This window comes from Megalobrama amblycephala, linkage group LG16 (assembly GCF_018812025.1).
Source record: "Megalobrama amblycephala isolate DHTTF-2021 linkage group LG16, ASM1881202v1, whole genome shotgun sequence".
In the NCBI taxonomy this organism is placed as follows: domain Eukaryota; kingdom Metazoa; phylum Chordata; class Actinopteri; order Cypriniformes; family Xenocyprididae; genus Megalobrama; species Megalobrama amblycephala.
The window spans coordinates 27572430-27598958 of NC_063059.1; the positions used below are offsets into that span (position 1 = coordinate 27572430).

The 26529-nt window shown below is 37.2% G+C and overlaps 2 protein-coding genes across 14 annotated transcripts; one reads left to right on the top strand and one right to left on the bottom strand.

The window, feature by feature from the left end:
• Window positions 1–1200: 1200 nt before the first annotated feature.
• LOC125249206 (HMG domain-containing protein 3-like) lies at window positions 1201–9310 on the bottom strand. 12 transcript variants are annotated; one of them, XM_048161444.1, is made up of 22 exons: window positions 8191–8428; window positions 7781–7945; window positions 6204–7688; window positions 5982–6121; window positions 5679–5883; window positions 5493–5597; window positions 5226–5416; window positions 5009–5150; window positions 3972–4619; window positions 3808–3879; window positions 3631–3731; window positions 3441–3560; window positions 3312–3359; window positions 3109–3192; window positions 2962–3027; window positions 2381–2441; window positions 2220–2270; window positions 1961–2005; window positions 1819–1880; window positions 1548–1600; window positions 1372–1404; window positions 1201–1256 (listed from the first exon to the last, which is right to left on the bottom strand). In XM_048161444.1, the coding sequence occupies exons 2-16, from the start codon at window positions 7938–7940 to the stop codon at window positions 2391–2393; spliced, it is 3618 nt and encodes a 1205-aa protein (XP_048017401.1). In that variant the 5' UTR covers window positions 7941–7945; window positions 8191–8428; the 3' UTR covers window positions 1201–1256; window positions 1372–1404; window positions 1548–1600; window positions 1819–1880; window positions 1961–2005; window positions 2220–2270; window positions 2381–2390. The 12 variants fall into 12 exon arrangements, with proteins under 12 accessions (XP_048017401.1, XP_048017402.1, XP_048017404.1 ...); XM_048161445.1 differs by having other exon boundaries at window positions 1204–1259; XM_048161447.1 differs by lacking the exon at window positions 1819–1880 and having other exon boundaries at window positions 1240–1256; window positions 1367–1404.
• On the top strand, window positions 9162–26485 carry LOC125249197 (alpha-2-macroglobulin-like). 2 transcript variants are annotated; one of them, XM_048161429.1, is made up of 35 exons: window positions 9162–9280; window positions 11463–11624; window positions 12004–12184; window positions 12300–12456; window positions 15484–15536; window positions 15653–15673; window positions 15865–16030; window positions 16141–16225; window positions 16448–16559; window positions 16672–16792; window positions 16907–17016; window positions 17113–17283; window positions 17371–17601; window positions 17709–17921; window positions 18009–18158; window positions 18377–18502; window positions 18665–18758; window positions 20236–20374; window positions 20626–20851; window positions 20922–21048; window positions 21126–21247; window positions 21346–21397; window positions 21478–21561; window positions 21643–21819; window positions 21903–21978; window positions 24154–24310; window positions 24410–24484; window positions 24566–24728; window positions 24829–25022; window positions 25115–25327; window positions 25441–25562; window positions 25667–25748; window positions 25949–26032; window positions 26112–26217; window positions 26315–26485. In XM_048161429.1, exons 2-35 carry the CDS (start codon window positions 11539–11541, stop codon window positions 26353–26355), a joined length of 4317 nt encoding a protein of 1438 aa, XP_048017386.1. In that variant the 5' UTR covers window positions 9162–9280; window positions 11463–11538; the 3' UTR covers window positions 26356–26485. The 2 variants fall into 2 exon arrangements, with proteins under 2 accessions (XP_048017386.1, XP_048017387.1); XM_048161430.1 differs by lacking the exons at window positions 9162–9280; window positions 11463–11624; window positions 12004–12184; window positions 12300–12456 and adding an exon at window positions 15229–15406.
• The last annotated feature ends 44 nt before the right edge of the window (window positions 26486–26529 follow it).

A 26529-nucleotide genomic window follows, 5' to 3' on the forward strand; every position in this document is an offset into this window, starting at 1 on the left:
GTTGTCACGCGCATGCGCGGTGGTGTGTTTTGGTGACGTCATAGACGCATGCGCACTACCTATAATCTATGGATTATAATGCGCATGCGCTACTCTTAAGTGACACGCATGCTCAATATTGTATTAAGATGATAATCTAATTGATGAACAGTCATAAGTAATTATTTACATTTATTTAAAGATCTATATTATTTACAGTTTCTCTACACACATGCAAAATAGTTGTCTGGACAACATTTTAAATCACACGATTTTAGAGTTTTTAAACCTAAATTTGATGTATTAATAGCATAATGTCACCGCAAGTATTATTTTTTTAATGCATGTTTATAGAACATTTAAAAATAAAGCCATTTTATTTTATTCAGGTTATATTTGCTGTTGAGTGGAAGCAAAAATGAGTCAAGTAATGGTCTCTGTAATTTTAATCCAAAAAAAGGTACAATAAAGTCTGTATACAACTTAAAATACCAGTACACATTCATGGGGAAAATGCAAAAATATTAACAGCACCAAGAAAAGAAAAAAAACTTGTCAGATGTCAAAATAAACAAAAGTGCTATATTGTCTTGTTTTCAACAGATCTGTACATAAGATTCATCTTAATTTGCTGCTCAGTGTCTGCAAGACATGCAAGTACATTTATTAAATTTATTAATTTGAAAAAGTTCAATATACAAACACAGCAGTCAGATCAAGCAGTTGCCACTCAAGTGACCATTTATATTTAACTTTCTAAATTGCTGTCCTTGGGGCTATAGTGATTGCCGTCACAGATGAAGCAGTCTGCTGAGCAGTAACCTTCAAACTCTTTGGTCGAGTAAAATGCACGAAGGATTCCTTTCCTTCCATCTCCAACATAGCCTGGCGGGAAGTCTTTAAATAAGTCCCCACAACAAAGGCAACTGGTCACTTTATATGGCACTCGGTACATCTCCTTGTAGTCACTGGAGTATGCACTCCAGTTGACAACACCTATTGTAAGAGAGATTTAAAGCAATAAAAAGTTCTGAGCAAAGCTTAAAATGCATTTGCAGCTTAAACTTAATGTGTAGAACCATCTACTGGTATAAATATAAAAAAAACTAAAATGAAAACTTACTGTCAAGCCAGGCAAAATGAGCCTCTTTTCTGAATGATGCCTCACAAACAACATCATGGAAAAGCCAGCACGTCAGAGACAGTCTGAAGAAGGCCACATCTCCATCTTCTTTGACCACATTCATGAGGATATGTCTCAGGATCTCAGGTGGCATCTGCTGAAAAAAACTAATTGGTTAAAATTCTTCTATAAAAAAATACTAGTCAAATAATAGCATACATTTAAAATGTTAAAAATAACATTTGGAATAGGGAAAACTCCCACCTTACTTATGTAATCAGCCTCTGCTTCCATTTCCAATTCTCCAAAAAAGAAAGAAAGAAAGAAAGAAAGAAAGAAAGATCACACCAATACGTCAATCATGAAATATTTATGGAAAAAGGAACTTGAACATTTTATCATCAGTTGTCAGATTAGTTGTTACAAACCTATTTTAAAGGTATACCTGTTTTCATTTCTTTGCGCCTTTTTCTGAGTAGCTTTCTTTCAGCATCTGATCTTAAATTACATATAAAAACAAAAAAAAAAGTGAACTAGTTTCCCTATAAAAGTAGTCCACAGAGGAGAAAAAAAATAAAATCACCATAAAACACCAAATACTGTGCAAATTAACATTATTAAAGAGAGGATAAAAAACTGCTACTTCTACTCCTCCATCACCTACTACTACTAATAAATATGTTTTATTTATTGGAAGTACTTGTAAATAGGCTTACTTCACAGGATAATTTGTTAGCAGGAGCAAGCACCACCATCTCCTTACTGCAGCCATGTCAGACTGGAAAATATGCTTAATGTAAATCACAATCACCCTTTGAGAATAAACTTTTTCCCAAATTATTAGTTTTGATAGCTCACCTCAGCAAAATCAAAGATGCCTCCCATTACAACATAGAGTGCGTACTGTGTAACATTAATAGTAAGTTACATCAAAACAGACATAAACAATAGTAATGAACTTTAATTAAATGGTTTTGTTTGATTGTATAAATATGTTAAGTTTGTTGGATATTGATTTTTCTCATAAACTAAAAAATAAATTAACAATGAAAGACAGCAATCTGACAAAGCTATCAAGGAAAATAAATATTTCTTATTGTTAAACAATTCTTCCTACCATCAACACAAACACTCCACAGTTATTTGAACAATTCTGCCTTGGAGCACCCTGTTGAGTTAAATTGAAATAAACATATTATAATTACTCAAAAATACAATCAAAAACAATGGGGTTGAATATCTAAAATGGAATTTAGTGAGAACAAGAAAACTGCTTACATTGAGATCATCACGTCCATACTCTTTCCACAGCCCAGGATGTAGTTGCTGTGCAAGTATTCTACAAAGCATTTAAACAACAACAACAACAACAACAAAAACAAAAATGGAATAAAAATAATAATTAAATACTAATAAACAAAAAAATGGGTGGAACAACCCCAAACAAATCCTTGGCTCATTTATCATTGTTTAAAAACTTTCTTTGTATATAAAATATAATTCCAGTGATAAGGTAGATTTAAATAGTTTAAGCATCAATGAAAAATGAGCCATAAAACAAAAAACAAAATGCATGCAAAAGGATGTATGGCACAAAACAGAACTACCATAATCCTGAACTTCTTTTGAACTCTTAATATTTTTTCTGAAAAAACCTGTAGGGATCAATGTAACGACAATCGGTGAAGTCAGTGCCGTGCAGTGAATCAAGCAAATACATCTCTCTGCTTTTTGGTTTCATGATCTGTAAAACTGGTTCTATTAAATGATTCTTGGAAGACACAACTGTTAGTTATGTCAAAATATCTCAGTGTTACTTGCATTAAGGAGAACTGATAATTTAAACACAATAGACTTACACATATCATCCAATGGTTTGATGCCCAGGAAGGAAGTAAGATGAAGTCACATTCTGCTATATGGTCCTAATACAGACAACAAACATTTTTAAAAGCCACCTAAAATGACCCTAGTTAACTTCTATTAAACATTTCAGTCATACTTACAGGTAAGTTAGCTGAAGGGTCTGCACACAATGGTGGCAACCATGTCACTGTCACATACGAGCTAAAACAATGGACCTTTATGTTCTGTTAGATACCATTTAAAATTACAGTTAATAAAGGATCACTTGTGCACACTTTCTCAATCAAAAAAAAAAAACAAAAAAAAAACAGTTCTATACAGAAGATATATATAAAATCTTTACCTTTAAGTCAGCAATATCTCTGACCATTGAAAGGCAGGCATTCAAAATCTGTAATAATTTGAGAGAAACCAAATTTAATATTCACTTATCGCAAAACAAAAGCATGATATTGCGTGTGATAATACTCACAGTCCCTTCAACATCATTTGGATGTCCCAAGGTAATAAAATCTGATCTGACCAGAATTGTTGCTCCTACTTGAGCCAAAAATTGTTGTTGTGATTCCTTTTCATTTAAAGCATTTTTTATCTATAAAAACAAAAACAAGTGTAAGTATGATTATACACTTTGCATAAAAATGCAAAACAATTCAACATACCATCTTTATTTGGTCACTGCTTTGTGGATGCATCCAGCATGCCCTGTTTGGCTGCACATTTTGTAGGGCTGTCATGTCAATCACTGAACCTTGGCTGGGGTCTGAAAAGAGATAAAACTGTATTTATTAAGTGAAGTGAGATTTTGCAAGTGCAGTGTTTATAATGACATTACTTACAGTGTACTTGGTCTATTTGTGTAATATCACAGGTGTGTCTCTCACTATCATTTAGGGACTGTGGAGTTGTACCTTCACATACAGTACAAGAAAAAGTGATTTTTACAATACATGAAAAAATGAATGGTCATTGTAAGATTTAAAAAAAATAAATAAAAACTTACCAAGTACTATCTGACCATAACCATTGAAGGTTAACTGATCACTTGGTGATACAACTTTTCTTAGGCTGTCCTCCATGTTCTTATTCTGTGCTGTGTTATAATGGTGAATGATGTTGCGCATCAAAAATGTGTGTCCTGATGGCGTGAGCATGTTCAGGAAATAATTGTTTTTGCGCATTGCAGCAAAAAGTTGCTCTGCGGTTTGAGTATTTACCCATCCACAAAGTTCTGGGACTACTTGGATTCTTCTAAGAGCATCTCTTGGGTCTTTGGTGTTGAATTCATGGAATCTGTCATACAAAGCATAATGCTCTGATGATCCTGTCAAAGGATGGCAGTTGGTATCCTCATTCTCCTTCTTATTTTTCAACCATGGTAGATTAACTTTGAGCTTGCCTTCCTTTGCTAGCTGGATATTTGCTGTAGTTGGTTCAGCAAGTCTTCCTTCATGGGGACTGAAAGGTAGAGAATCTGCTTCACGAAGATTTACGTGTGCTGCAAGTCCTCTAGCAAAGTCGTATATTACAACATTAGGAAAGTGCTTCCAACTCAGCAGCAAGTCCGCAAAGTCTCTGGGAGATTCTGCTCTTATGTTGAATTTGATGGAATACACTATTCCACATGGACATGTAATGACTGCCCAGCCACCTAAGAGAAATGTACAAAGCACAATTTAAAGAAAGTATAATGTAAAAAATATATTTAAAATCATTACATTACAAAATAAATAAATAAATAAATAAAAAATAAAAATAACACTTCAACTATTAACTTAGTTTTTTTTTTATAATTTAGTTTATTTTTTGTAATAAACTAAATTATAAAAAAATAATTAACCCATGTTGCATCTTCCAATTAATGCTTTGCTGAAAATTAAAGTGTCCATCGGGATACATTTATAAACTCCTGTGACATTTGTTCTTCAATCAAAGCTACATATTTATGCATTATTAAATGTATTATTATTATTATTATTATTATTATTATTATTATTATTATTATATAGACATTTAAGTGATGAGAGTTAGGCAATTTACCAGAAGCACCCCAAATCTGCTGGAAGATTTTGTCGTACGCAGAACGGTTTTGCATCTCTGTTCGCAAACGTAACACAAGATCCATCCTTGATCCCTTTGTGTCCAATCCACATTCTTTGCACAGCTTCCTCACTGCATCAACCTAAACATATGACAGGCTTTGGTTATAACCAAAATTGTTGCAAAACATAATTAGATGTTGTGCATGTGTTCTTACCTTAAGATTAAAGAGCTCATCACCTAACCTTTCCTCTGTGACGTCAAGATCTGGAACATCACAGGACTTAGTTTTTTGCAGTTTTGCATGCTCAGTGTTTAGAACAATGTCTGACTTTCGGGTATTAGGGCCAATCCAAGGAGCCCAACAATCATAACTTGGGCAAACTACAAAGGGATTTTTCCTGCCACCTTAAGAGAAATACAGTGTGTAAATTGTTTCTTTAGTTACACAGACCTAAATAATATTACACATTAAATAACTTACTTGAAAGAAATCCCCGGCCAATCATCTCCATCGTTACGGATTCCCAAAAAGAGACAATGTTTGTATCACCCTTGAAATCTGATGGTGGTGTGGCTATTTCACTGACTGCAAAACACAAATTCACAAATCAGGAACATGCTGTTTTTAGAAAGCATTTGTAATACAATGTACACAACACATACTTACAAGGAATACTGAAGACACCTTTCTTGTGGAGATCCATAATCACCACTTTGGGGTAATAACCACAATTGATGCAGGTGTAAGAATAAACATGGCTGCTCAAGGCTTCAAAGTGGAGGTAAGCATGGAGCACTGTGTCTTTGCTGGGGAATTTTGCTTTAGCAGTAGCTTCAAGTATGCTCATTACTCTGCTAACAGCAGTGTGATTCTAGGCATATTCACAGAGTATAAAGAAAAAAGACTATGTTACATGACATAATACTTACTACACAAAACAATATCAACATCAATAGCTACACATATTACCTGAAGAGCATTGCGGAGAATTACACACAAGTGAAGAGAGAGCAGAAGATGGTCATTGAAGTTATGGATACCATCAGTGAATTCCTGGTACCTGTACATCATGCTGCAGTTGCTACATACTTTGTAGTAAGTTGAAATTCCTTAACAGAGAGCAGAAAAGTTAAATACAAAATAACAGTACACTCTTTAAACAATTTGAATGTTTTATTTAACAATATTTACCTTCAACTACCCCAGTAAAGGTCAGAATCTTTGCTCGTGAGGTTATAATAATTGGGTCACTTAGAACATGATTACCCTCACATTCGGAGCAGAATGTTTCTTCAGGAATTAGTTGGTGTCTAAATTCACTTCCATGTTGTAGACCACTAACCAAATTTTGAGGAAGGTCCACAGGCAGAGATTTATTTTTCATCAAATAGCGCACCATCCTCTCCATTCCATCATCATTAGGTGGGTACTGATGATCACTACAGTCATCCACACTCTCAGACTGCTGCTGAGGAATCTGCATGGAATCAATCCTTTCGGTGGTCTTCACCTTCTGGAAGAGAGCTCTCTGACTTTGAAACAAATGCCATTTAGCTATTGCTTTGTGAATACACGACTGTTTGATTTTATTACATGGACAGGCCCACGTGATCTTCTTACTGTCATATACAACAGTCACTCTTCCAAGTCTGCAGTAATAAGACATTTTTGGCTCATACACTGATATATATTTTTTTGTTGAGGGCCCAGCAAATGTGATCGCTACAGAAAGTGGCACATCTTCTTTGTTTGCCATGCATTGCCTTTCGATGCATGCATCTTTCCTACTTTCTCCAAACCATTTTTCTTTCACCATCTCGTTTAGGGTTTCCTCTTTGAGATTAACAGAACTGCCATCATCTTTGGGACAGAAAGCTAAAGACATAAGATGGCAGCACTCAAATGGTTTCAGGCCACTCCTTTGTGCAAAATCAGCACTAGCATTACAGTGGTCTAGTTCACACATAACTTTATCATTCACACCCCAGATCCTTTTTTGAACATGGATGGGTATTGATGGTGCACTGAAAGATTTTGCCACTGCAAAAATTCCATGCTTACTGTCAATGACCTGACAAAGTAAATGTCTTTCTAATGTGATGGCCTCTTTAACTGTGGTGTGCCTTCTTCTAATGTGAACTCGCAAGTTCTTTTTATTCAATTCCATATCACAATGATCACATCTGATTCTGTTCTTCTTTAGTTGAGGACGCTTTACTGTTGGTTGCTCTGGTGGAACCAGGACAGAGGAAGTAGTCGGAGATGGAAGTACTTGGGTGGATGCAGAAAGAGGAAATGGAGCTTCAGAAAGAGGGCACGTTGTCACAGGTTGCAAAGATTGACATAAGGGACCTGTCCAAGACTGTCTCATTGCTGGAGACTGAAACACTGAGGTAACTGGAGATGAAGATGTTTGGATAGCCATGGGGCAAGACAGGGGAGGCGCCTGTGTAATGACATGAGAAGTCTGTACTGAAATAGTAGAAAGTGGAGCAGTGGCTGCTGGGCTATGCAGGAGTGGAGATTGAGCTTCCTGGCCAGGAATAGCCAACTTTTGTTTACATTTTTTAAGATGAGTAATTAACTGCACTTTTCTTATTACTGTAGCAGGACAGTAACAGCAGTGGAAATGTGCATTTTCTCTACAGTGTGAATTGCACTTAACAATCACAAAATCTGGGGGGAAAAGTTACACACATATGACATGCATTACTCTGATCAAATTTTATAAATCAAAATAAAATTAGTAAAGGTGAAATTATACTCACCATCATGATGTACTGCCAATTTTAGATGATTCTCTACATGGTTATCAATGGATAGTTGTGATGTGGTTTTGTACATCTCACAAAAAGGGCAGTGGTACTGGCTACAGCACCGTGTGCACCTTGAAATTACTGGACAACTGCCCTTTTTAAAGACATTCATCTATTCTAGAACAATGCAATAGTAAGTATTTATTAGCCGAGGAAAATCAGGGTAAATTTACACTAGCCCTGCAGTCTATCCACATAGTTATGTACTGAAGTATAAAATTAAAATGAGAATCGCTGTGAGCATTATTCAAGTCATGTCAGCTAAACACGTTTACACCGCTTTGGATACATAACACTACACAAGACTATACATGTTGAAACAACAAAACATTAAATGAAAATTACACAGATTAATTACCTACCGATATACAATCACTGTTAATTGGTCCAGCGTTTTTCTGTAGACTCTTCTTGGAAGACCAAAGCAAAGCACGTGCGATCGTTTACCACCTCTCTACTACGCATGCGTCTATGACGTCACCAAAACACACCACCGCGCATGCGCGTAACAACGTCGTTGGATCTGATCCAGCTACGTCATCGTGCTACAGGCTGCAGCGAGGACAGTCTCCAGCAATGAGAGACGCTGGTCATATACAGCGGACCGCCCCAAATCTGAAGGGGAAAAACAAAAACTGTTTTAAAAACACAGTAAAACACGCACAGTTTCAACCGCAAGTTCGCCAGGTCAATCCTACCAAACTAGTCAAGGGGCCGCGTCCGGTCACCAAAATAACCAATCGGTTGTCAGTTCGGAAACAGTAGCCAGCAGTATTACAAAAAAAAAAAAAAAAAAAAAACATATACAGAAACAACCTCACATCAAACAATGCAAAAAGATTAACAAAAACAAAGTTAACCAGCCAGGCCGCTAACGATCATACGAGCATATAACGGTATATGCTCAAAATCAAAACCTGTAACTCACATGGCACATAAACTGTTAAACTGTAAAAACAGATGATGGCATCCCACAAAGCTCCTCAGTCCACCCTTTAACAAAAAAATAAACCCATTAAACCCTGTATGATGAACCCACAAACAGACCGCACCGCAGAAAAGTAGGTAGGTGACTCGCTACCTGAGGCAAAGACTCAAGCACATAACAACACTGGACACTTTTATACACCACTAAACGAGCGTAGTAGTTGAGAGGCACTCCCCTCTTATTCATGGATCACATTAGAGGTAGACAGAACTGCTATAACCGGAAAAATGTAAACACTCTGTAAACATGTGTCGTGACACACTTTTGGTACTTAAAAATTCAGTTACTTTGAAATCCATACATGTGGCTGTAAGAAATTAATTGGAGCACACACTCAATATGTAGCAGCACTATCACCTCACAGCCAGAAGGTCCCCGGTCCTGAGTCCCTGCTGAGCCAGGAGTTAGCAGGGTTTCCTCCAGGTACTCCAGTTTCCAACACAGTTCAAAGACATTCAGCAGAGGTAAGTTAGCGATACTCAAGTGTCTGTCTGTGAGCCCGGTGATGGACTGGCCATCCGTTCAGGGTGTTCCGAACGTTCAGAAAACATTCAAAAATAACGCTTAACATTTCCAAAATGATAGAATGGACGTTTTCAACATTTAAAAAACATTCAGAAATAACGTTTTCATAACAGAATGTTGGCAAAAGATTCTAAGAACATATTTTTGTTAGTTGCTTGAGAGTATGTGTGGGTGAGAGGTCTATGTGTCTGAAAAGATTTAAAATCCCTGATTTAAAGCATTCTTTAATGCCAGAATACACCAAAAACAGGGTCAAAACCAGAAGAGAGATCCAAAATACTAATCTAAGATTCACAGTGGAGATAAACAGAACAAGGTTCAAAATCACTAAACCAATACAGGAATGATTGCTCAGAAAGATGAGTGCAATGAGTATGGAAGCCAGACTATTTTATTTTTTATTTTTTTTCCAGAGATAAAGATAATATTCAGGAAATGAAAGATAATGACATAACAAATTATGCTATAATAATTAATGTTCAGCAATATTTAAGGCTTGAAATATAAATACATATATAGCTTTGCACTGAACATCTGTTTACACATGAAGTAATTATAGCATATAATCTCAGGAAGCAGCATATTTAAAGGTGCCCTAGAATGCTTTTTCACAAGATGTAATATAAGTCTAAGGTGTCCCCTGAATGTGTCTGTGAAGTTTCAGCTCAAAATACCCCATAGATTTTTTTTAATTCATTTTTTTAACTGCCTATTTTGGGGCATCATTAAATATGCACTGATTCAGCGTGCTTCCCCTTTAAATGCTCGCGCTCCCTGCCCCCAAGCTCGCGACTCTATAATACATTGCATAAACAAAGTTCACACAGCTAATATAACCCTCAAAATTGATCTTTACAAAGTGTTCGTCATGCAGCATGTCTAATCACATAAATATGGTATTTATTTGGATGTTTACATTTGATTCTGAATGAGTTTGAGGCTATGCTCTGTGGTTAACGGGGCTAAAGCTAACATTGCACACTGTTGGAGAGATTTATAAAGAATGAAGTTGTGTTTATGAATTATACAGACTGCAAGTGTTTTAAAAAAGGAAAATAATGACATGACTCTGATCTCCGTGAATACAGTAAGAAACGATGGTAACTTTAACCACATTTAACAGTACATTAGCAACATGCTAACGAAACATTTAGAAAGACAGTTTACAAATATCACTAAAAATATGATATCATGGATCATGTCAGTTATTATTGCTCCATCTGCCATTTTTTGCTGTTGTCCTTGCTTGCTTACCTGCATAACGTCTGATGACTCAGCTGTGTAGCTCCAGACGTTAATACTGGCTTATGCAAAAGATGGGCTGGCATATGCAAAAGTTGGGGGCGTACATATTAATGATCCCGACTGTTGTGTCACAGTCTGTGTTATGTTGAGATTCGCCTGTTCTTCAGAGGTCTTTTGCACAAATCAATTTTACATAAGAAGGAGGAAACAATGGTGTTTGAGACTGTATTTCCATGTACAGAACTCTAGTTATTTAACTATGCTGAGGTAAATTCAATTTTCAATTCTAGGGCACCTTTAATTTTACACAACAGATTTTAGGTGACTTTCAATAGCCATGTTTAGCCATATTGTGCAGGCAGTAGGCAGAGAAATTACAAATGCACTGGATGTTAATTATCAGTTGTCTTGGCCCACTATTTGTCTATACAGTTAAAGGTTAGTAGCTGACCATTTCTCTGTAGATGAGGATAAGAGTAGGAGTTTGTTTTCAGAAGATCTCATGTACACTTATATGTACTTTAAAGAAGCTGATTTCTTGCATGTTATTGACTACAAAGAATTGAACATAACTTCTCATTTGATTGCAAATAAAATTACTATTTAGAATATTTAAATGCTTGAATATTCCAATATGCAACCTTTAAGTTCAACTCTGAATTATGTGGTCAGGAACATTCATAATGAACTGAATGTTTATTCTAATGTGTGCAAGAGTAAAGCTTTTGTATGTCTTTACTTGAACTGAGCCCACTTGAACTCATCACAAATGAATTTTTGGACAAAACAACAAACTGCGTATTAGCACAGGTTTTTGAACTGTATTGCCCACACGGTTGAATCATTAATCAGAGGATCAATACAAATGTTTTGAAGGACCTCCTTTAGCATGAGAGTCCCTTTAAAAGAGACGGTCCAGTTCATCTCATGACCTGGATGATCGCTCCTCATCATGGCTCTGAATTTCAGCTGCTGTTGGAAAGATCTCCTTCTGCTCTCTTTCCTCCTGATCTGTGTTAATGGACAAACATCAAGACCGTAAGTTTTTAACAATTTCTGCTGAGGAAGGCAGAGTTTTGCTTTCCAAATGTGATAAATTATTAGTATACCATTAGTCATTGTGTAAGTCTTGATTATTTCTCCTGTATTTAACTGATCTGTGTCGCACAGTAGACATTTGCTGTTTGAATGACAACTTAAGGCATGTATAATATTTTTAAGGGCAATATTGTTCTGAATAAACATAAAAAGCTATAAATCAAGTTGCTCTTGTATTCTCACTTCTCAAGGTATATAATTGATCAAAATCAAATTAACAGTATTGATTTTCACTCCCAGTTTAATTTTTTTTTTTTTTTATGTTTCTTTTTTTATCTAATTGGTCTGGCAATATTGTATGATCATTGTCTCTGGACAGATCTTTCATGGTGACATTTCCTGCAGTGATCGAGTCGGGCTCTGAGGCCAAACTCTGTGCAAGTTTTCTCAATCCCAATGAAAGCCTTGTCATGAATATTCATCTGGTTCATGGTGACCAGAGCACTTTACTGCTGCAGGAGAAAGCTGAGGAAGAGTTTCATCGCTGCTTTAACTTCAAGGTCTGCCATCAAAATCTGCACAATATAATGACTATACAATCAATTATGTTAGTTTCGCCATAATGCATCTAGTATTTGTGAAGGCAGGTTGTGAATACATATTATTTCTCATCAGGCTCCTCTGGTCGAAGCAGAATCAGTGCAGAAAATGAAGGTCGAACTTCAGGGAGAGACTTTCAAGATGACTGAAGAGACAAAAGTCATGTTCAAGCCTTACCATCCTCTGACCTTTATCCAGACTGATAAACCCATCTATCTTCCAGGACAGACAGGTGAGCTGTGAATGTTTCAAAGGCTAAACCTCAGCAAATAATGCTGGTGTCACTGACATCTAAACCCTGATCACAGCTGATATAACACATATACATCAAGTAAAGCACATTATGATCATGCAATGAGCTGACGGTATAAAAGGGTATGAAGTAAACAATTCAATGGATTTACAAACTTGTAAATGGAAAAGAGGAGCAGAAGAAAAGATAGCTTTGGAAACTCAAGAATGGTTATCTAGTGTGTGTTTGAGCTATATATAATTACAAATAACTGATGAAGTAAATCTCATGATATCAGTATCCGTATGACTTTATTTTATATGAAATCTAGAGATACTACAGATCAGGGGTGTCTAACTCAGTTCCTGGACAGTATTGTGAAGAAAAGTAATCTCTTCCTTGCAAATGAAGTTCAAGAGGAACAGTTCCAGAAGTCAAAATTAGACTTTATTGAACAAAGCAACAAAGCCGAGACGCCTGTAGGACATCTGAATGTGTCTCTGGCCAGAGAGCCATTTTTATACCTTTTTTATCTGTTATTTTGCAATGCTCATGTAGTGATTTTTACTTTTTCCATCCAAGGAGGTGAAGTAAAATAGGGATTGGTACTCACGTCACCGCTGACGTTGTGATTTTTGGATCACACGTCTCTTAAGGTGTGATTATGAGTACATCAGATGACCACTTCCCCCCTTTTCCTAGTTCAGGGCACCAGTCAAGGTCTTTTACCTTGGCAGTATGAGAACACTCCCAACAGGGGCTTTCATTCATTTAGAATTAATGTAAAGTGGTCAGCTGATTTATCTGAAAGATTGGTGATATTGCTAACTTGTAGAGCCTCTTCTGTATTATCAGCACAAGGAAGACACAAGTGTTATAAAATACATTTTATTAACAAAAAGATAAACAAAAATAACTAACACAACTACTAAATGAATACCATGAATGATAAAGGAATAAAGTGCATAAGATACATAGAATACAAGTGATTAAGTTGGGTGTGGCTATGGAAGAGTTAGGTTATCTTATGGAAAGATAAACTGTTTCTCTGAAAATAATAAGGTGGAGAACCTTATTATGCACCAAACAAATAAACGAAAGATTATTTGTTATTAACTAACATCAGCTATATTACATCTAATGGGAATTAGGAAATTATATACTGATAATATACAACAATGCCAAGGTCTCTGGAAAGAGGTTTGGTTAAGTGATATTTACGTTCCACGTGGTTGAATCCGATGACGGTGACGTCTTCCACTGGTTGTGCGGGGAGCCAGAAACTGTTTCAACAGTCTTGAACATGAAGCTCTGTGGGATGCTGATCTCCTGGAGCACCAAAGGGTCCTAAAATCTTGAACACGCAGATGAGGCCCTGGCGTAGGTGCAGAAGGTCCTTAACAATCTGGAACACACAGACGAAGGTACCTTGGAGTGAAGGTTTGCTCTCCTGAGCTTAACCTTGTTGCAGATGTCGTTACTGTCTCGCTGGACGGAAACTCTGAACGTAGTGTTTGTTGATGTCTCTTTCCTCACAAGCGGGAGGCTTAGAGCGTGGTCGTCTCTGTTGCTGCCTCACAAGCTGTAGACTCAGATCATGGGATCTGTCGTTGTCTCTCTGGATGGACCAGAGGCTCAGAACGGTGTATCTGTTAATGTCTATCCCCGTGCAGGACAGACTCAGAACAATGTATCTGTTGTCTCAGCTTCGCAAGCCGGGACTCAGAACAATGTATCTGTTAATGTTTTCCCCCTTTGAAGGGCAGACTCAGAACAAGGAGTGTCTGTTGAAAGGGTACCTTTATCCCTTTCCGATGAGGAGGAGATTGCATTTTGGCGCTTGTCCATTCAAGTGCTGTGATTGGCTGCTGGCATCAGAGGGGACACACAAAGTGTGACCCACCCTTCTTTCCCCTGTGGAACTCATTTGCATAAAGCACAAAGTTGGAAATCTTTACAGTGTCTTTAAAGTTTACCAATGCATTTCTCACTTTCCAAACCACCACCAGAATACCTTTGGCAATATTATAAACAAATAGAGACTAAACATGATGGGAAAAGAGTGGACTGTCATTCAATTGTACATTAACAGCTGAATTTGCGACAGATGTTGCACTACAAATAGCTGTCACTGAGAGTACTTATTTCTGTGAATAAGTATGAAATGGATGTGTAGTTGCATCAGTTCTAAGGTTTTCAAACATAGTTTTGAATGGATCTTTGTGATCTCTCTTTGTGTCACCCATTGCTGCTAAGGTCCCAAGGAATTTTTATGGCGGGTCTGTGGCCAACCTTAGTAAGTAGTCTCTAGATGGGTGTAGGGTAGAAACTCCATGTGGACCAATGAGAAGTCCTGTCCTTCTCAGGCTTGGTACAAGAGGTCTTCTTCTTGCCCTCTAAGAGGTGTCTGGATGTTGTCCTTACAACTTTATCTGATGCCGTTGGACAGTTTTTTTGTGTTAGTCCACCAAGATCCAATCAAAATGTAGCAAACATTTTGTCCGCTGTTACGGACAGAGAGGGGCCCGACCATAAACTGGGCCCTGGAATGTGCTGTTCACTACACTCAGCAACTTAAAAGTTCACCACATCTGTTCCAAACAATCATATCTTTATTTTCTTACCCATCTTTTTAATTGTGGCAGTCTGCTATACGCTGGTCAACCCAGACTAGATGTAACATCTTCAAAGGACTCCTGGCTCCTTCCCAGAGGATGGGAGCCTCCCCATGGCATCTTCACTTATTTTCATGATAATAATTTTATTCTTACAACCACCTGCAGTGTTCTGATAATGCCCCTAACTTGGCAAAATATTCAGTGGGTCCCACAACTTTCTCCAATGCTCCTGACCTTGTGACAGCAGAATACAGTCGTCAACTCTGTATTTGATCCTTCATACGGTTACGTTCACACACAGTGCGGTCATTTACAGGAATGAAATACTGACTGTAAGTGTTGTCCCTTACATAAGAGCTGAAGATGTCAAAAGTGAATATTTTTTTTAATACACATTTATATTTTACAGTGAACTTCAGAGTTGTTACCATGGATACAAACTTTGCACCCCTTGATCAGCAGGTCTGATGTGTTTATCTTGCAACTTTATCGCTCTTGTTTCCTTGCATTGTTAAATAGACATTTAATAAATAAACGTGGATTTTAATCATTTACTATTACTATTTGCTCTTTTACAGTATAGTACAGTGATTCTTGAGGTAAGAACACAAAACCTTCTGTACAGTCACAACAAACACACCTTTTAAATCTTATTAACACTAAAGAAATTCTGTTATATTTGCAATCATTGTATTTTCAGAAGACTAATTAAACATTTCTTCATTGACAGTCAGGATATGTGTAGCTGACTGTAACTAAATATCTGAACTGTGTCTTTGGTTTTAAACAGGACAGTCAAGGTAACCGGATTGGTCAATGGACAAATGTTTCTTCAACAAGGTGGATTTTGCAGCGTTCTTATGAATTAAACCCAGAGGCCCGTCAAGGCATGTACAAACTGAAGGCTTTTATTAGTGACAGGATGATCTCACATGATTTTGAGGTGAAAAAATATGGTAAGTCATAAAAACAAACGATTCCAGTGTTGCATGGGAAGAATTTAAATTATATGTTTGTATATTAAAATCTAATTTGACTACTAATAATTCTAATTTCTGACTTCTAGTTTTGCCTAAGTTTGAAGTTACTGTAAAAAGCCCAAAAAAAGTCAGCATTGAAGAAGAGGAACTGATAATTGAGGTTTGCGGAAAGTGAGTGCTTTATTTTATTTCCTGCACTAAGAGAGCAGTGTGCTCTTTCATTCTTGGCACAATTAAGTTACTTTGATTTAATTGTTTTGCTTCTTCTTCTTCTTCTTCTTCTTCTTCTTCTTTTTTAACTCTGGGGTCAGTTAATTACTGTAACCCTCATCCTAATATAGTTGCTGAATTGAACCCTGGGCTGTAGATCATTTGCTTGTACCTTTTTCACAGATACACTTACGGACAGCCTGTACCTGGTAAATCATGGGTGAAAGTGTGTCGTAAAAACTTGCCCTACCAAAGCCATCACACCAGTCAAGTGTTTTTTGAGGAAACCATTGAGGTGTGTGAGTTGAAACACAGTACAAGTAATGGCACTTTATCTTTCCTCCATTTATCCAGTTAAACCACTCTTTAGTTAATATTCTATGTTTGTGTTCATTCATTATAATTAGATAAAAAAGACAGGCTGTGCCGTCCATACCTTAGATACATCAGTCTTTCTGAACGCCACACTAAACGACAGGTTTCAGAATTCTCTTGATGTTGAGGCAATGGTTACAGAAGAAGGAACAGGTGAGCTGTTGGATTTGATCTGATCCACGTTACATACGTTTCTAGAATTTCTCATTTTTGACGTTCTACTTTTATTTGAATAAATATTTATTTTGGTGTTTTTACTATTTACAGAGATCACCATGACCAAATCTGAATCTGTATCTCTCACTTATGAAATTGGTAAAGTCATATTTACTGACCTGCCCAAAACATATGAACATGGATCAGTTATAGAAGGAAAAGTGAGTCTAAAATCAGTTTGTCTCTGTTTAACACCATTGATATGTACAGAATTATTTCTTATTTTATTCTTTCCAAAATTATCATTTTTTCAACAGATCGAACTCTCAAATTTCAAAGGCGCACCGATTCAAAACAAAGAGGTTTATCTTATGGAGGGTCCCACTTGGTCCCCAAAACTGCTCCTAAATCTCACTACAGACAGCGATGGACTGGCCAGCTTCTCTTTTAATACTTCCAGTCATCCTAAAAGTGATATTAATCTGATTGTAAGAGAGTTTGTATTCAATTAGTTCACTTTCGTGTTCCCTGAAGAGTTCAATTGCATGAGTTATTTTTGATTCTTTGTTATCCAGGCAAGTGCCTATCCAGAGGTCCGTTATAGCCGCAACAAGCCTTACATTTCTGCGGATAGAAAAATAGTTCAGCTTCTCCAGCCTGCCGCTCCATACAATCCAACACTAAGTGAACTGATTATAGAGGATACTGAGCAACCATTAAAGTGTGACTCTGAGTTTACAGCCACCATCAAGTATTATTTTGTTGGAGAGACAATTGAAGACTTCAAAACAGACATTGTCTATATGGTGAGAACATGTGCAGTATGTACATTATTACAGAGATGTTTTTGTTTAACAGTGTTCATTGGCAGCACTAGTCAGTTTGTTATCAGAGTGTCATCTGTCTGTTTCAGGTCTTGTCCAGAGGAGTGATCGTTCATCATGGATATGAGAAGGTTGAAGTGAAATCTTCTAATGGAGTAGCAAGTGACACAATGTCATTCAAACTGTCTATTAGTGCAGATCTGGCTCCAGTAGTGCAGATTCTGGTGTACTGTGTTCTGCCCAGTGAAAATGTTGTTGCTAGTAGCAAAAATTTCAACACTGAAAAGTGTTTCAAAAACAAGGTATGTATTGTAGCTTTAGAAATGAGCCTCTTTAAACTGTATTACTGACTCAATTCTAAAATAAACTCTATTGACTGTATGTCACAGGTGTCTCTGCAGTTTTCTCCTGCTAAAGCAGTTCCTGGTGAGAAAAACACTCTCCAGCTCTCAGCTCAGCCTGGTTCACTGTGCGGCCTCAGTGCTGTAGATCAGAGCGTCCTGATCCTGAAGTCAGGAGAACGCCTGGATACTGACAAGGTGTGTAGATGCTTTAAGATTTAGTATTGATTAAATGTGTCTTCATAGTGGGAATCTACAGTGTGAATCAAGTGATAACAGACTTTCGTTATTACTGCTATGATCCATCACTGTTTAAAATGACATCCCAATTTTGATTTAAAGTTTTACAAAATACATGGATTATTTAGTGTTGAATTATTTAGAAATCATACTGATAGTGTGTGAACATGCCACAGATCTTCAACCTGCTGCCAGTGAAATCGGGGTCAGATTATCCTTATAGTGTTGAAGATGAGCAGGAGTGTCTGCATGTGAGATCCCGTCGAGCTGTGCCGACAGATAACGCCTACGAATCCTTAAAGGTAACAGGTGGATTATATGTGTGGCAGTGCAGTAGATAATGACTGGGAGAGTATACTGCACATGCACAAGTAAATGCATAAAAAAGCCCACTTGATTATACTGACAATTAAAAGTAATTTGAATTTTCATGACTTTTGTTGTTTATCTTTTCCATTTGACAGAGAGTGGGATTGAAGATGGCAACAAATTTGGTTGTGCGAGTCCCTCGGTGTCTGTCATACAGAGGCTTGACGTATCACCGTCACCGATTCCATGGTACATGTACTGTTATTACAATCCAAGCTGTAATGTTTAAATATGTAGGTGCTTGTAATGAAACATATTTTAAAAAAAATAAAATGTTCAATACAATTCCTCAATTATAGTGATGTAGTACGAAAATAAGGTTTTTTTGAGGGGTTATTAGTTAAATTTGAATCAGTGTTATTATTGGTAAAAACTTAACTTGTGTAAAATGAAAGTGATGCATTAACTTTGGCAGCTGTAACGTAACTGCTCTGAGACTCGAGGATCCAAATGCAGTTTTATTGAAGGAAAAACCACAATCGTAATCCAACGTACAGGCAACAGGTCAAAAGCACAGAAAGGCAGTCCAAACAAACAACAAAGCAGAAACACACAGGCAAAACAGGAAAATCCAAGAACAGGCTGAGATCAAGAAACAAGATACAGATGACAGGAAGAATGCTCAGACTTGCAGCTGTTACACTAAACAATACTTCACTGGGAATGACTGAGAGAACCAGGCTTATATAGGCAGGGTGAACAAGGCTGATGAGCTTAACAAGGTAATGAGGTAACAAGCTAACCAGGGGGCGTGGTCCAATGAGTGTCCATGGTAACAAACAAGGGTAACAGCAGCAGGGAAACATCAGGTGAACAAACAACAAATGTCCTGTCCAAATACCCACACATGCAGTCTTTCCACTTGACCACTTAATTACTTACATGATGTATTTCCTGTATTTGGCTCCAGTGTTCAAGTGTAGAACTTTTGATTACCTGATGGGATACACTTATAGTCTTGCAAAAAATGCAAGCGTTTACAGCTTTTTAAATTATTATTTTCAATACTTTGCATTTTAAAATACACTTCTAAATGTCTGTTCAGTGGTCACTATGTAACTAACAGAAAACACAATTTTAAAATTGTGATAAAAAGCAGTTGCAAATTATGTACAAAATACACATAGCCTACTCATCTTTGCATAAATGTGCAACACTTTATATTTTACTTCCAAATTATATGTAATATATAATTAATTTAACTTAATATTACTTCACGTCTCATGCTTTCGGGGCATGTGAGTTTACGCTTAGCCTTGAATACCCCTCTGAAGCGCTGTTTAAGATAGTGTGGGTTTAGAGTGCATTAAGGGCACTGCACTTGGGCATTTTTAAGACATGGGACAGTCTTGCGCACTTACTTCCTGTTGCTCTCAAGTGGCCAAGACTGCAAGTGTGGGTATTTGGACAGGGCAAGTGGAGACACAGGGAACACAGGCAGGGATCATGACAGACATATAATACAAAAACTAAAATAAAAACTAAATTGAAACTAGAAATCTCTGACAGCACTAAAAAAAATCTGCATATGAAAATAAAATGTGTATTAAAATGATGATTTGCCTTCCATTTGCTGTTCATTTATATTTATATATAGAATTGGTTATTTTGATGTACTGTTCACATATATATCACTAAAAACTACAAAATATCACTTTTTATTCAGTGGGGTATCGTACTCGTGGTCCAATGAGAATGAGGATTTCAGGAGGGGCTAATTCAGGTGCAGAAGACACAGATTCTCCAGCAGTGACGATTCGGACCGTCTTTCCAGAAACATGGATCTGGGACCTTGCTGAAGTGGGGTATGTGAAGCATAATTAATTCATTTAACATCATATTTATCTTATATACTTATATTATCTTATATACATATACTTATCTTTAATAAATCATCTCCCCTCACACTCACAAAAAAAAAGAAAATACCTTGTTTGCTTTGCAGATTCGGAAAACAGTTTTTTTCTTTTCATCTCTGTGCTGAATGTTGTTATTTATTACAGAAAAAATGCCTGAGTCAGAATCAAATATACATATTGTTGTAATTCCTCCACAGGGACTCTGGATCAGTTCAGGTTCCTGTCACGGTTCCTGACACCATCACCTCATGGGAGACGGAGGCCTTCTGTCTGTCCTCTGAAGGTCTGGGTCTGGCTCCTCCTGCTCAGCTGACAGTTTTCCAGCCCTTCTTCCTGGAGCTCTCTCTGCCTTACTCCATCATCCGTGGGGAGATCTTTGAGCTGAAGGCCACTGTCTTCAACTATCTGTCCAAGTGCATCATGGTGAGATTTCACACTCAGTCTGATCAAATCATATCAAATATGCCACTAATCATGTGTGGTTGATTGACAGGTTAAAGTGACTCCAGCTCCTTCCTCAGACTACACTCTCAAAGCCTCCTCTGATGATCAGTATTCATCCTGTCTATGTGCTAATGGAAGAAAAACCTTTAAATGGATCCTCACTCCTTCTGTTCTTGGTGAGGTTTCCAGTCTGAATCATTGTTTCTCAGTGTTTGTGTCTGTTGTATCTTCACGTACATGTCTTGTGTTGTAGGAGTCTTGAATATTACAGTCAGTGCAGAGGCAGAGGCGTCCCAGACTGTGTGTGACAATGAGATTGTGAGCGTCCCAGAGAGAGGGCGCATTGACACGGTCACACGAAGTCTGCTTGTACAGGTCAGCGCACGTCAAACGTCTTCTAGACATCATTTACCCATGATCCTAATGCTGCTCATATCAGTATGATGAGTTGATGTGATTGTTTTATGCTGCAGGCTGAAGGAACTGAAAACACAGAGACTCACAGCTGGTTACTGTGTCCAAAGGGTTTGTCCACAGACTATATTTAACATCATAGTGTTACTCAGCTGATCACTGATGTGTGTTTCTGTCTCTCTGGTTCATAGGTGACAGTCTCTCAGAGGAAGTGGCTCTGACTCTTCCTAAAGATGTGATAGAGGGATCAGCCAGATCCACTGTTTCAGTCATTGGTAACATTTACAAATACAAGCAGAAATTAGGAGATTGGGTTTGGATTATAAAATATATTTTAACTTGTGTATGGTTTATAGGAGACATATTGGGTCGGGCACTGAGGAATCTTCACGGATTATTACGGATGCCGTACGGCTGTGGGGAACAAAACATGGCTGTTCTTTCTCCCAATATTTACATTCTGCAGTATCTGGAGAACACGGAGCAGCTCACCTCAGCCATCCGAGAGAGAGCCACCGGCTTCCTGAAGAGCGGTGAGAGACATAAATAAAATACTGAGACGTTTAGTAGTTACTCAGACACATTTGATCATCTTAATCATTGTCAAACTCAACAGGATACCAGAGACAACTGAATTATAGGCATAACAGTGGAGCATACAGCACATTTGGTTACGGAGAAGAGAATACTTGGTAAAACTTTATCAAAGAAAATATTAAATGTTACTTTACAAAAATAACCCAGGCAGATTGTGCAAAATATTAGATCCTGTATCTATAAGAGAATATTAAAAAATATTAGTCTGTTTTCTGCATTCTTTTTTTTTTTAATTCAGTTAATATAAACACTGGAGCAGAGGTGGGAAGTCCAGGGGTCAGAGAGTAAAAGTCCTGCGATATTTTTATTCCACCCACTGAAGCATTAATGAGATAAATAAGTGTTTAATTGAGTGATGATTGACCATTATTGAAGACACCTGATGATAACAAGCAGAATCACCAAAGGAGAAAATCACTATTTTTAGGTTACCATCATTGAGGTCAGGGTTTGTTTTAGTTGAGCTCTTGACCCTTGACTTTTTAATATTAGATCTTGTTTGGGTAGTTTTAATTGCATTAAAACCAACCAGACAAGCAAAGTTAAAAGATGATCAGGTGGTGATGGTTGTGTTTTCACATAATCATTAGTTGATCTGAATCACTAAACTCATTTAGAGCCCAATCTTAGTTAGAGTTACGTGATTAATTACAGCAGCACTGTGATTCTACAGCAGAAGATCAACTTTTTCAATACAAAATATTTTTTGGAAAGTTGCCCTTATCACAAAATCAACATTTACTTTAGGCACACACAGACATCAAGAATCATGTATGAATCTCAACAACGGTGATAAGCAACATATTCTGATAAACAGATCAACTCTGAACATTAGAAAGCAAGCTACTAAAAAGTCACAGAAAAACAGCAAAATTTAAATAGTGAGAATAAAGAAAATTATTAAGACAATTCAGCTCATAATTTATTCATGCAGCAATGCATGATGGGAGGCATGAATGAATTTTGATTGGTGGCACCCAGAATGCATTGCGACATGCTTTATTATTCTCATCATTGTTGAGATTCACAGACTTATTCTTGATGTCTGTGTGGTTAAATTAATCTTTTTTTTTTTTATATCAGAACTTTAAAAAAAAAAGTTTTGTATTGTAAAAGTTGATCTTCTGCTGTAGAATCACAGTGCTGCTGTAATCAATAATTAGTGATGGGCAGATCGAGGCTTCATGAAACACTGAAGCAGTTGAATCAAATGTGCCATAATGATTCGAGGCTTTGAAACAATCTGACACCCGTCTCCACGGTGACCCCTAGTGGTCAGAACAGTGCAAATGCAACAAAACTCAGGCCAAACATTCATTAAAAATACCCTTTAACAAATGTATTGCAAAATTTTTATTTAAAGTAAAATCAATTAAATGGAATTAACTAATCATCTAATAAGATTAAATATAGAGTGTCTGTATATGTGTTCTTTTATCAATTTTAAAGGCTTGTTTCTCTGTTCCATGGCTCAAGCTAAACAGCCCAATAAGAGATTAACAACTACCATTATTAATTTTAATTATTCTAATGTATAATTAAAACATCTACAAATGTATAAAACTGATCGGAGATCAGGTAAAACCATAGGGTAAAGCCCTAGACACTTGTTCAGTAGTTCTCAGTGAATCTGCATGATTCATGGGTTCACTTTATCATCGCCCTCTACCTGTGAACCATTGAAATTTCAAACTGTTTTGAAATGTTTCAAAACAGTGATGACGTAATGAAGCCTCATTTACTAAAATCATGTGACTTTGGCAGTTTGATACACGCTCCGAATCACTGATTCGAAACAAAAGATTCATGAAGCTTTGAAGCTTCATGAAGCAGTGTTTTGAAATCAGCCATCACTATCAATAATGTAAATCTAACTAAGATTGGGCTCTAAATGAGTTCAGTGATTCAGATCAAATAATGATTATGTGAAAACATAACCAACACCACCTGATCATCTTTTAACTATGCTTGTCTGGTTGGTTTTAACACAATTAAAACTGCCCAAACAAAATCTGATTTAAAAAAAAAAAAAAAGGTCAAGGGTCAAAAGCTCAACTAAAACAAACCTTGACCTCGATGATGGTAACTTAAAAATAGTGATTTTCTCCTTTGTTGATTCTGCTTGTTATCATCAGGTGTCTTCAATAATGGTCAATCATCACTAAAATATGGCAGGACTTTTACTCTCTGACCCCTGGACTTCCCACCTCTGCACTGGAGTTAAAGTACTGCTACAGCTAATGCCATTGTGTATATTACCACACCACCAGGTTGACTGCTTTTGTCCTGAGGTCTTTTGGCAGAGCACAGAAATACATATTTATTGATCCACAAATTATTCAGAGTGCAAAGAACTGGTTAATAAACAGACGGGATTCAGACGGCTGTTTTATCCAACAGGGAAGACTGTTCAACAACAGAATGAAGGTATTTTGTTTGTTTCTTAAAGTTTGCTGTGACCAGTAGACATCAGGTCTGAGAATAAATTGAATATTTGTCTTTATTTCTGTTTCTCATATATTCCAGGGTGGAGTGAATGATAATGTGACCATGACTGCCTACATTACTGCATCATTGCTTGAGCTGGAAACTCCAGTCACTGTAAGTTCATCTACAGGAAACACAATATAAACTCATAGAAAAATGACACTCACAGCGTCTGTTTCTCTGTTTTTGTCGCAGGATCCTGTCGTCAGTAAAGGTTTGTCATGCTTGAGGTCCGTCATTGAGGATGTCAAAAACATTTACACCACTGCTCTGCTCACCTACACTTTCAGTCTGGCTAGAGACACGGACACTCGACAGCAGCTTTTCAAGAAACTGGAGGATGTTGCTATTTCAGACGGTAAGAGGTTTGTTTCTGATGACTTTCTGTCATCATTTATGACAGTACTATTGTTTATTGTCATGCTCATTGAGTTACTCATGTGTCTTTTGTCATTAAGGGTCTCTTCTCCACTGGTCTCAGTCTGCATCTGCTGATGACTCTGATTCTCTGGCAGTGGAGATCAGCTCATATGTGCTGCTAGCTGTTCTCACTGCAGATTCAGTCACTTCAGCTGATCTGGGCTATGCTAACAGGATTGTCAGCTGGCTTGTGAAGCAGCAGAATGCCTATGGAGGATTCTCCTCCACACAGGTTACTCAAACTACTCTAATAAAACACACTATTGTTGAATGTGCTGGTGTGAATGAGTAAAAGTGACATTACTGAACTCATTTATTTCCCAGGACACAGTCGTGGCTCTTCAGGCTCTGTCTTTGTACGCCACCAAAGTGTTCAGCTCTGATGGCTCCAGCACAGTGACTGTACAGTCAGCAGGAGACTCTCACCACTTTGAGGTCAATCAGGACAACAAGTTACTGTACCAGGAGAAGCAGCTGCAGAACGTTCCAGCCAAATACAGCATTGAAGTGAAGGGCTCGACCTGTGTGTCTGTGCAGGTCTGTAGTGTTCAGCTTCATTTACTCACACTCACTTTCTCTCTTGGCATTTTATGGTTATTCTGCTTTGAAACGGTTTATTAATTTATTTTTGTTTGTGTTGAATCTCTCAGATGGCTCAGTTCTACAACATTCCCACTCCTACTGGAGCTAAAACATTGAGCATTGAAGCTAAGATTGAAGGAGATTGCAAGAAATCCTCTGGACAGTACCTATTGTTAAACTTCACTGTGAAGTAAGAACAATAACTTTATGCTATAAGACATGATTTTGGTTATTGCTTTTGTTCTGATGGTGTTCTGATGGTTGTTATTAATTTTTTTATTAATTTTTTTCCAGATATGATGGTCCACAGGCAAGAACTAACATGGTCATTGTGGATATTAAACTCTTGTCAGGATTCACAGCTGAAACATCAATGGTGCGTTTGACTATGTGAAGTGATTCATTATTAGATTTACTGTACTGTCGCTGTGAATCTACTGTAAGATGGTGCAGCTATGGCCGATATTGTCCTGCTCATGTCTTGATGAACAGCATGATAGCTTACAGAGAATAGCTCTCCTGTTGGGCATGTGACAAATCATACATTTATTTCTAAAAAAATCACTTTTTCCACAGCTTAAACCTCAAAGCACTTCAAGCGAATCACTTGTGGAACGGGTCGATTCTAAAGATGATCATGTCATCGTGTATTTGAAAGAGGTGGGAGAACAGCAACATTCATATGATAAGATGCAGTAATTCATATACATTTTATTATTCACTGTTTATCCTCCTGCAGGTTCCAAAAAATATTGCAGTCAATCACCAGTTACAATTAAAACAGATTCTTCCAGTGAAGAATCGCAAGCCAGCTGTGATTAAAGTGTATGATTACTACCAAACAAGTAAGATTTTATGTGCCATTTTTCATTGTTTTTATTATGTGATTCAAAAGTATCAGTTGGCATTAAGCTAATATCTTGGTATCAATATTTTCCTCAGGTGATCTGGTGGAGACTGAGTATTCATCTCACTGTGAATGAAGTGTCGTGCTTCAGTTCTGCAGCTTGGATAGATATGTTTGAATGCTGACTAAATGTTTTTATTCAGTGTTTATATCTTTTCCTGGGCAAATTAGTCTTTGTTTTATTAAACCCAAACAACCTGAAAACACTTTGGTGAGCTTACTGTATTTTTGTTCTTGATTTGTAGTTGCT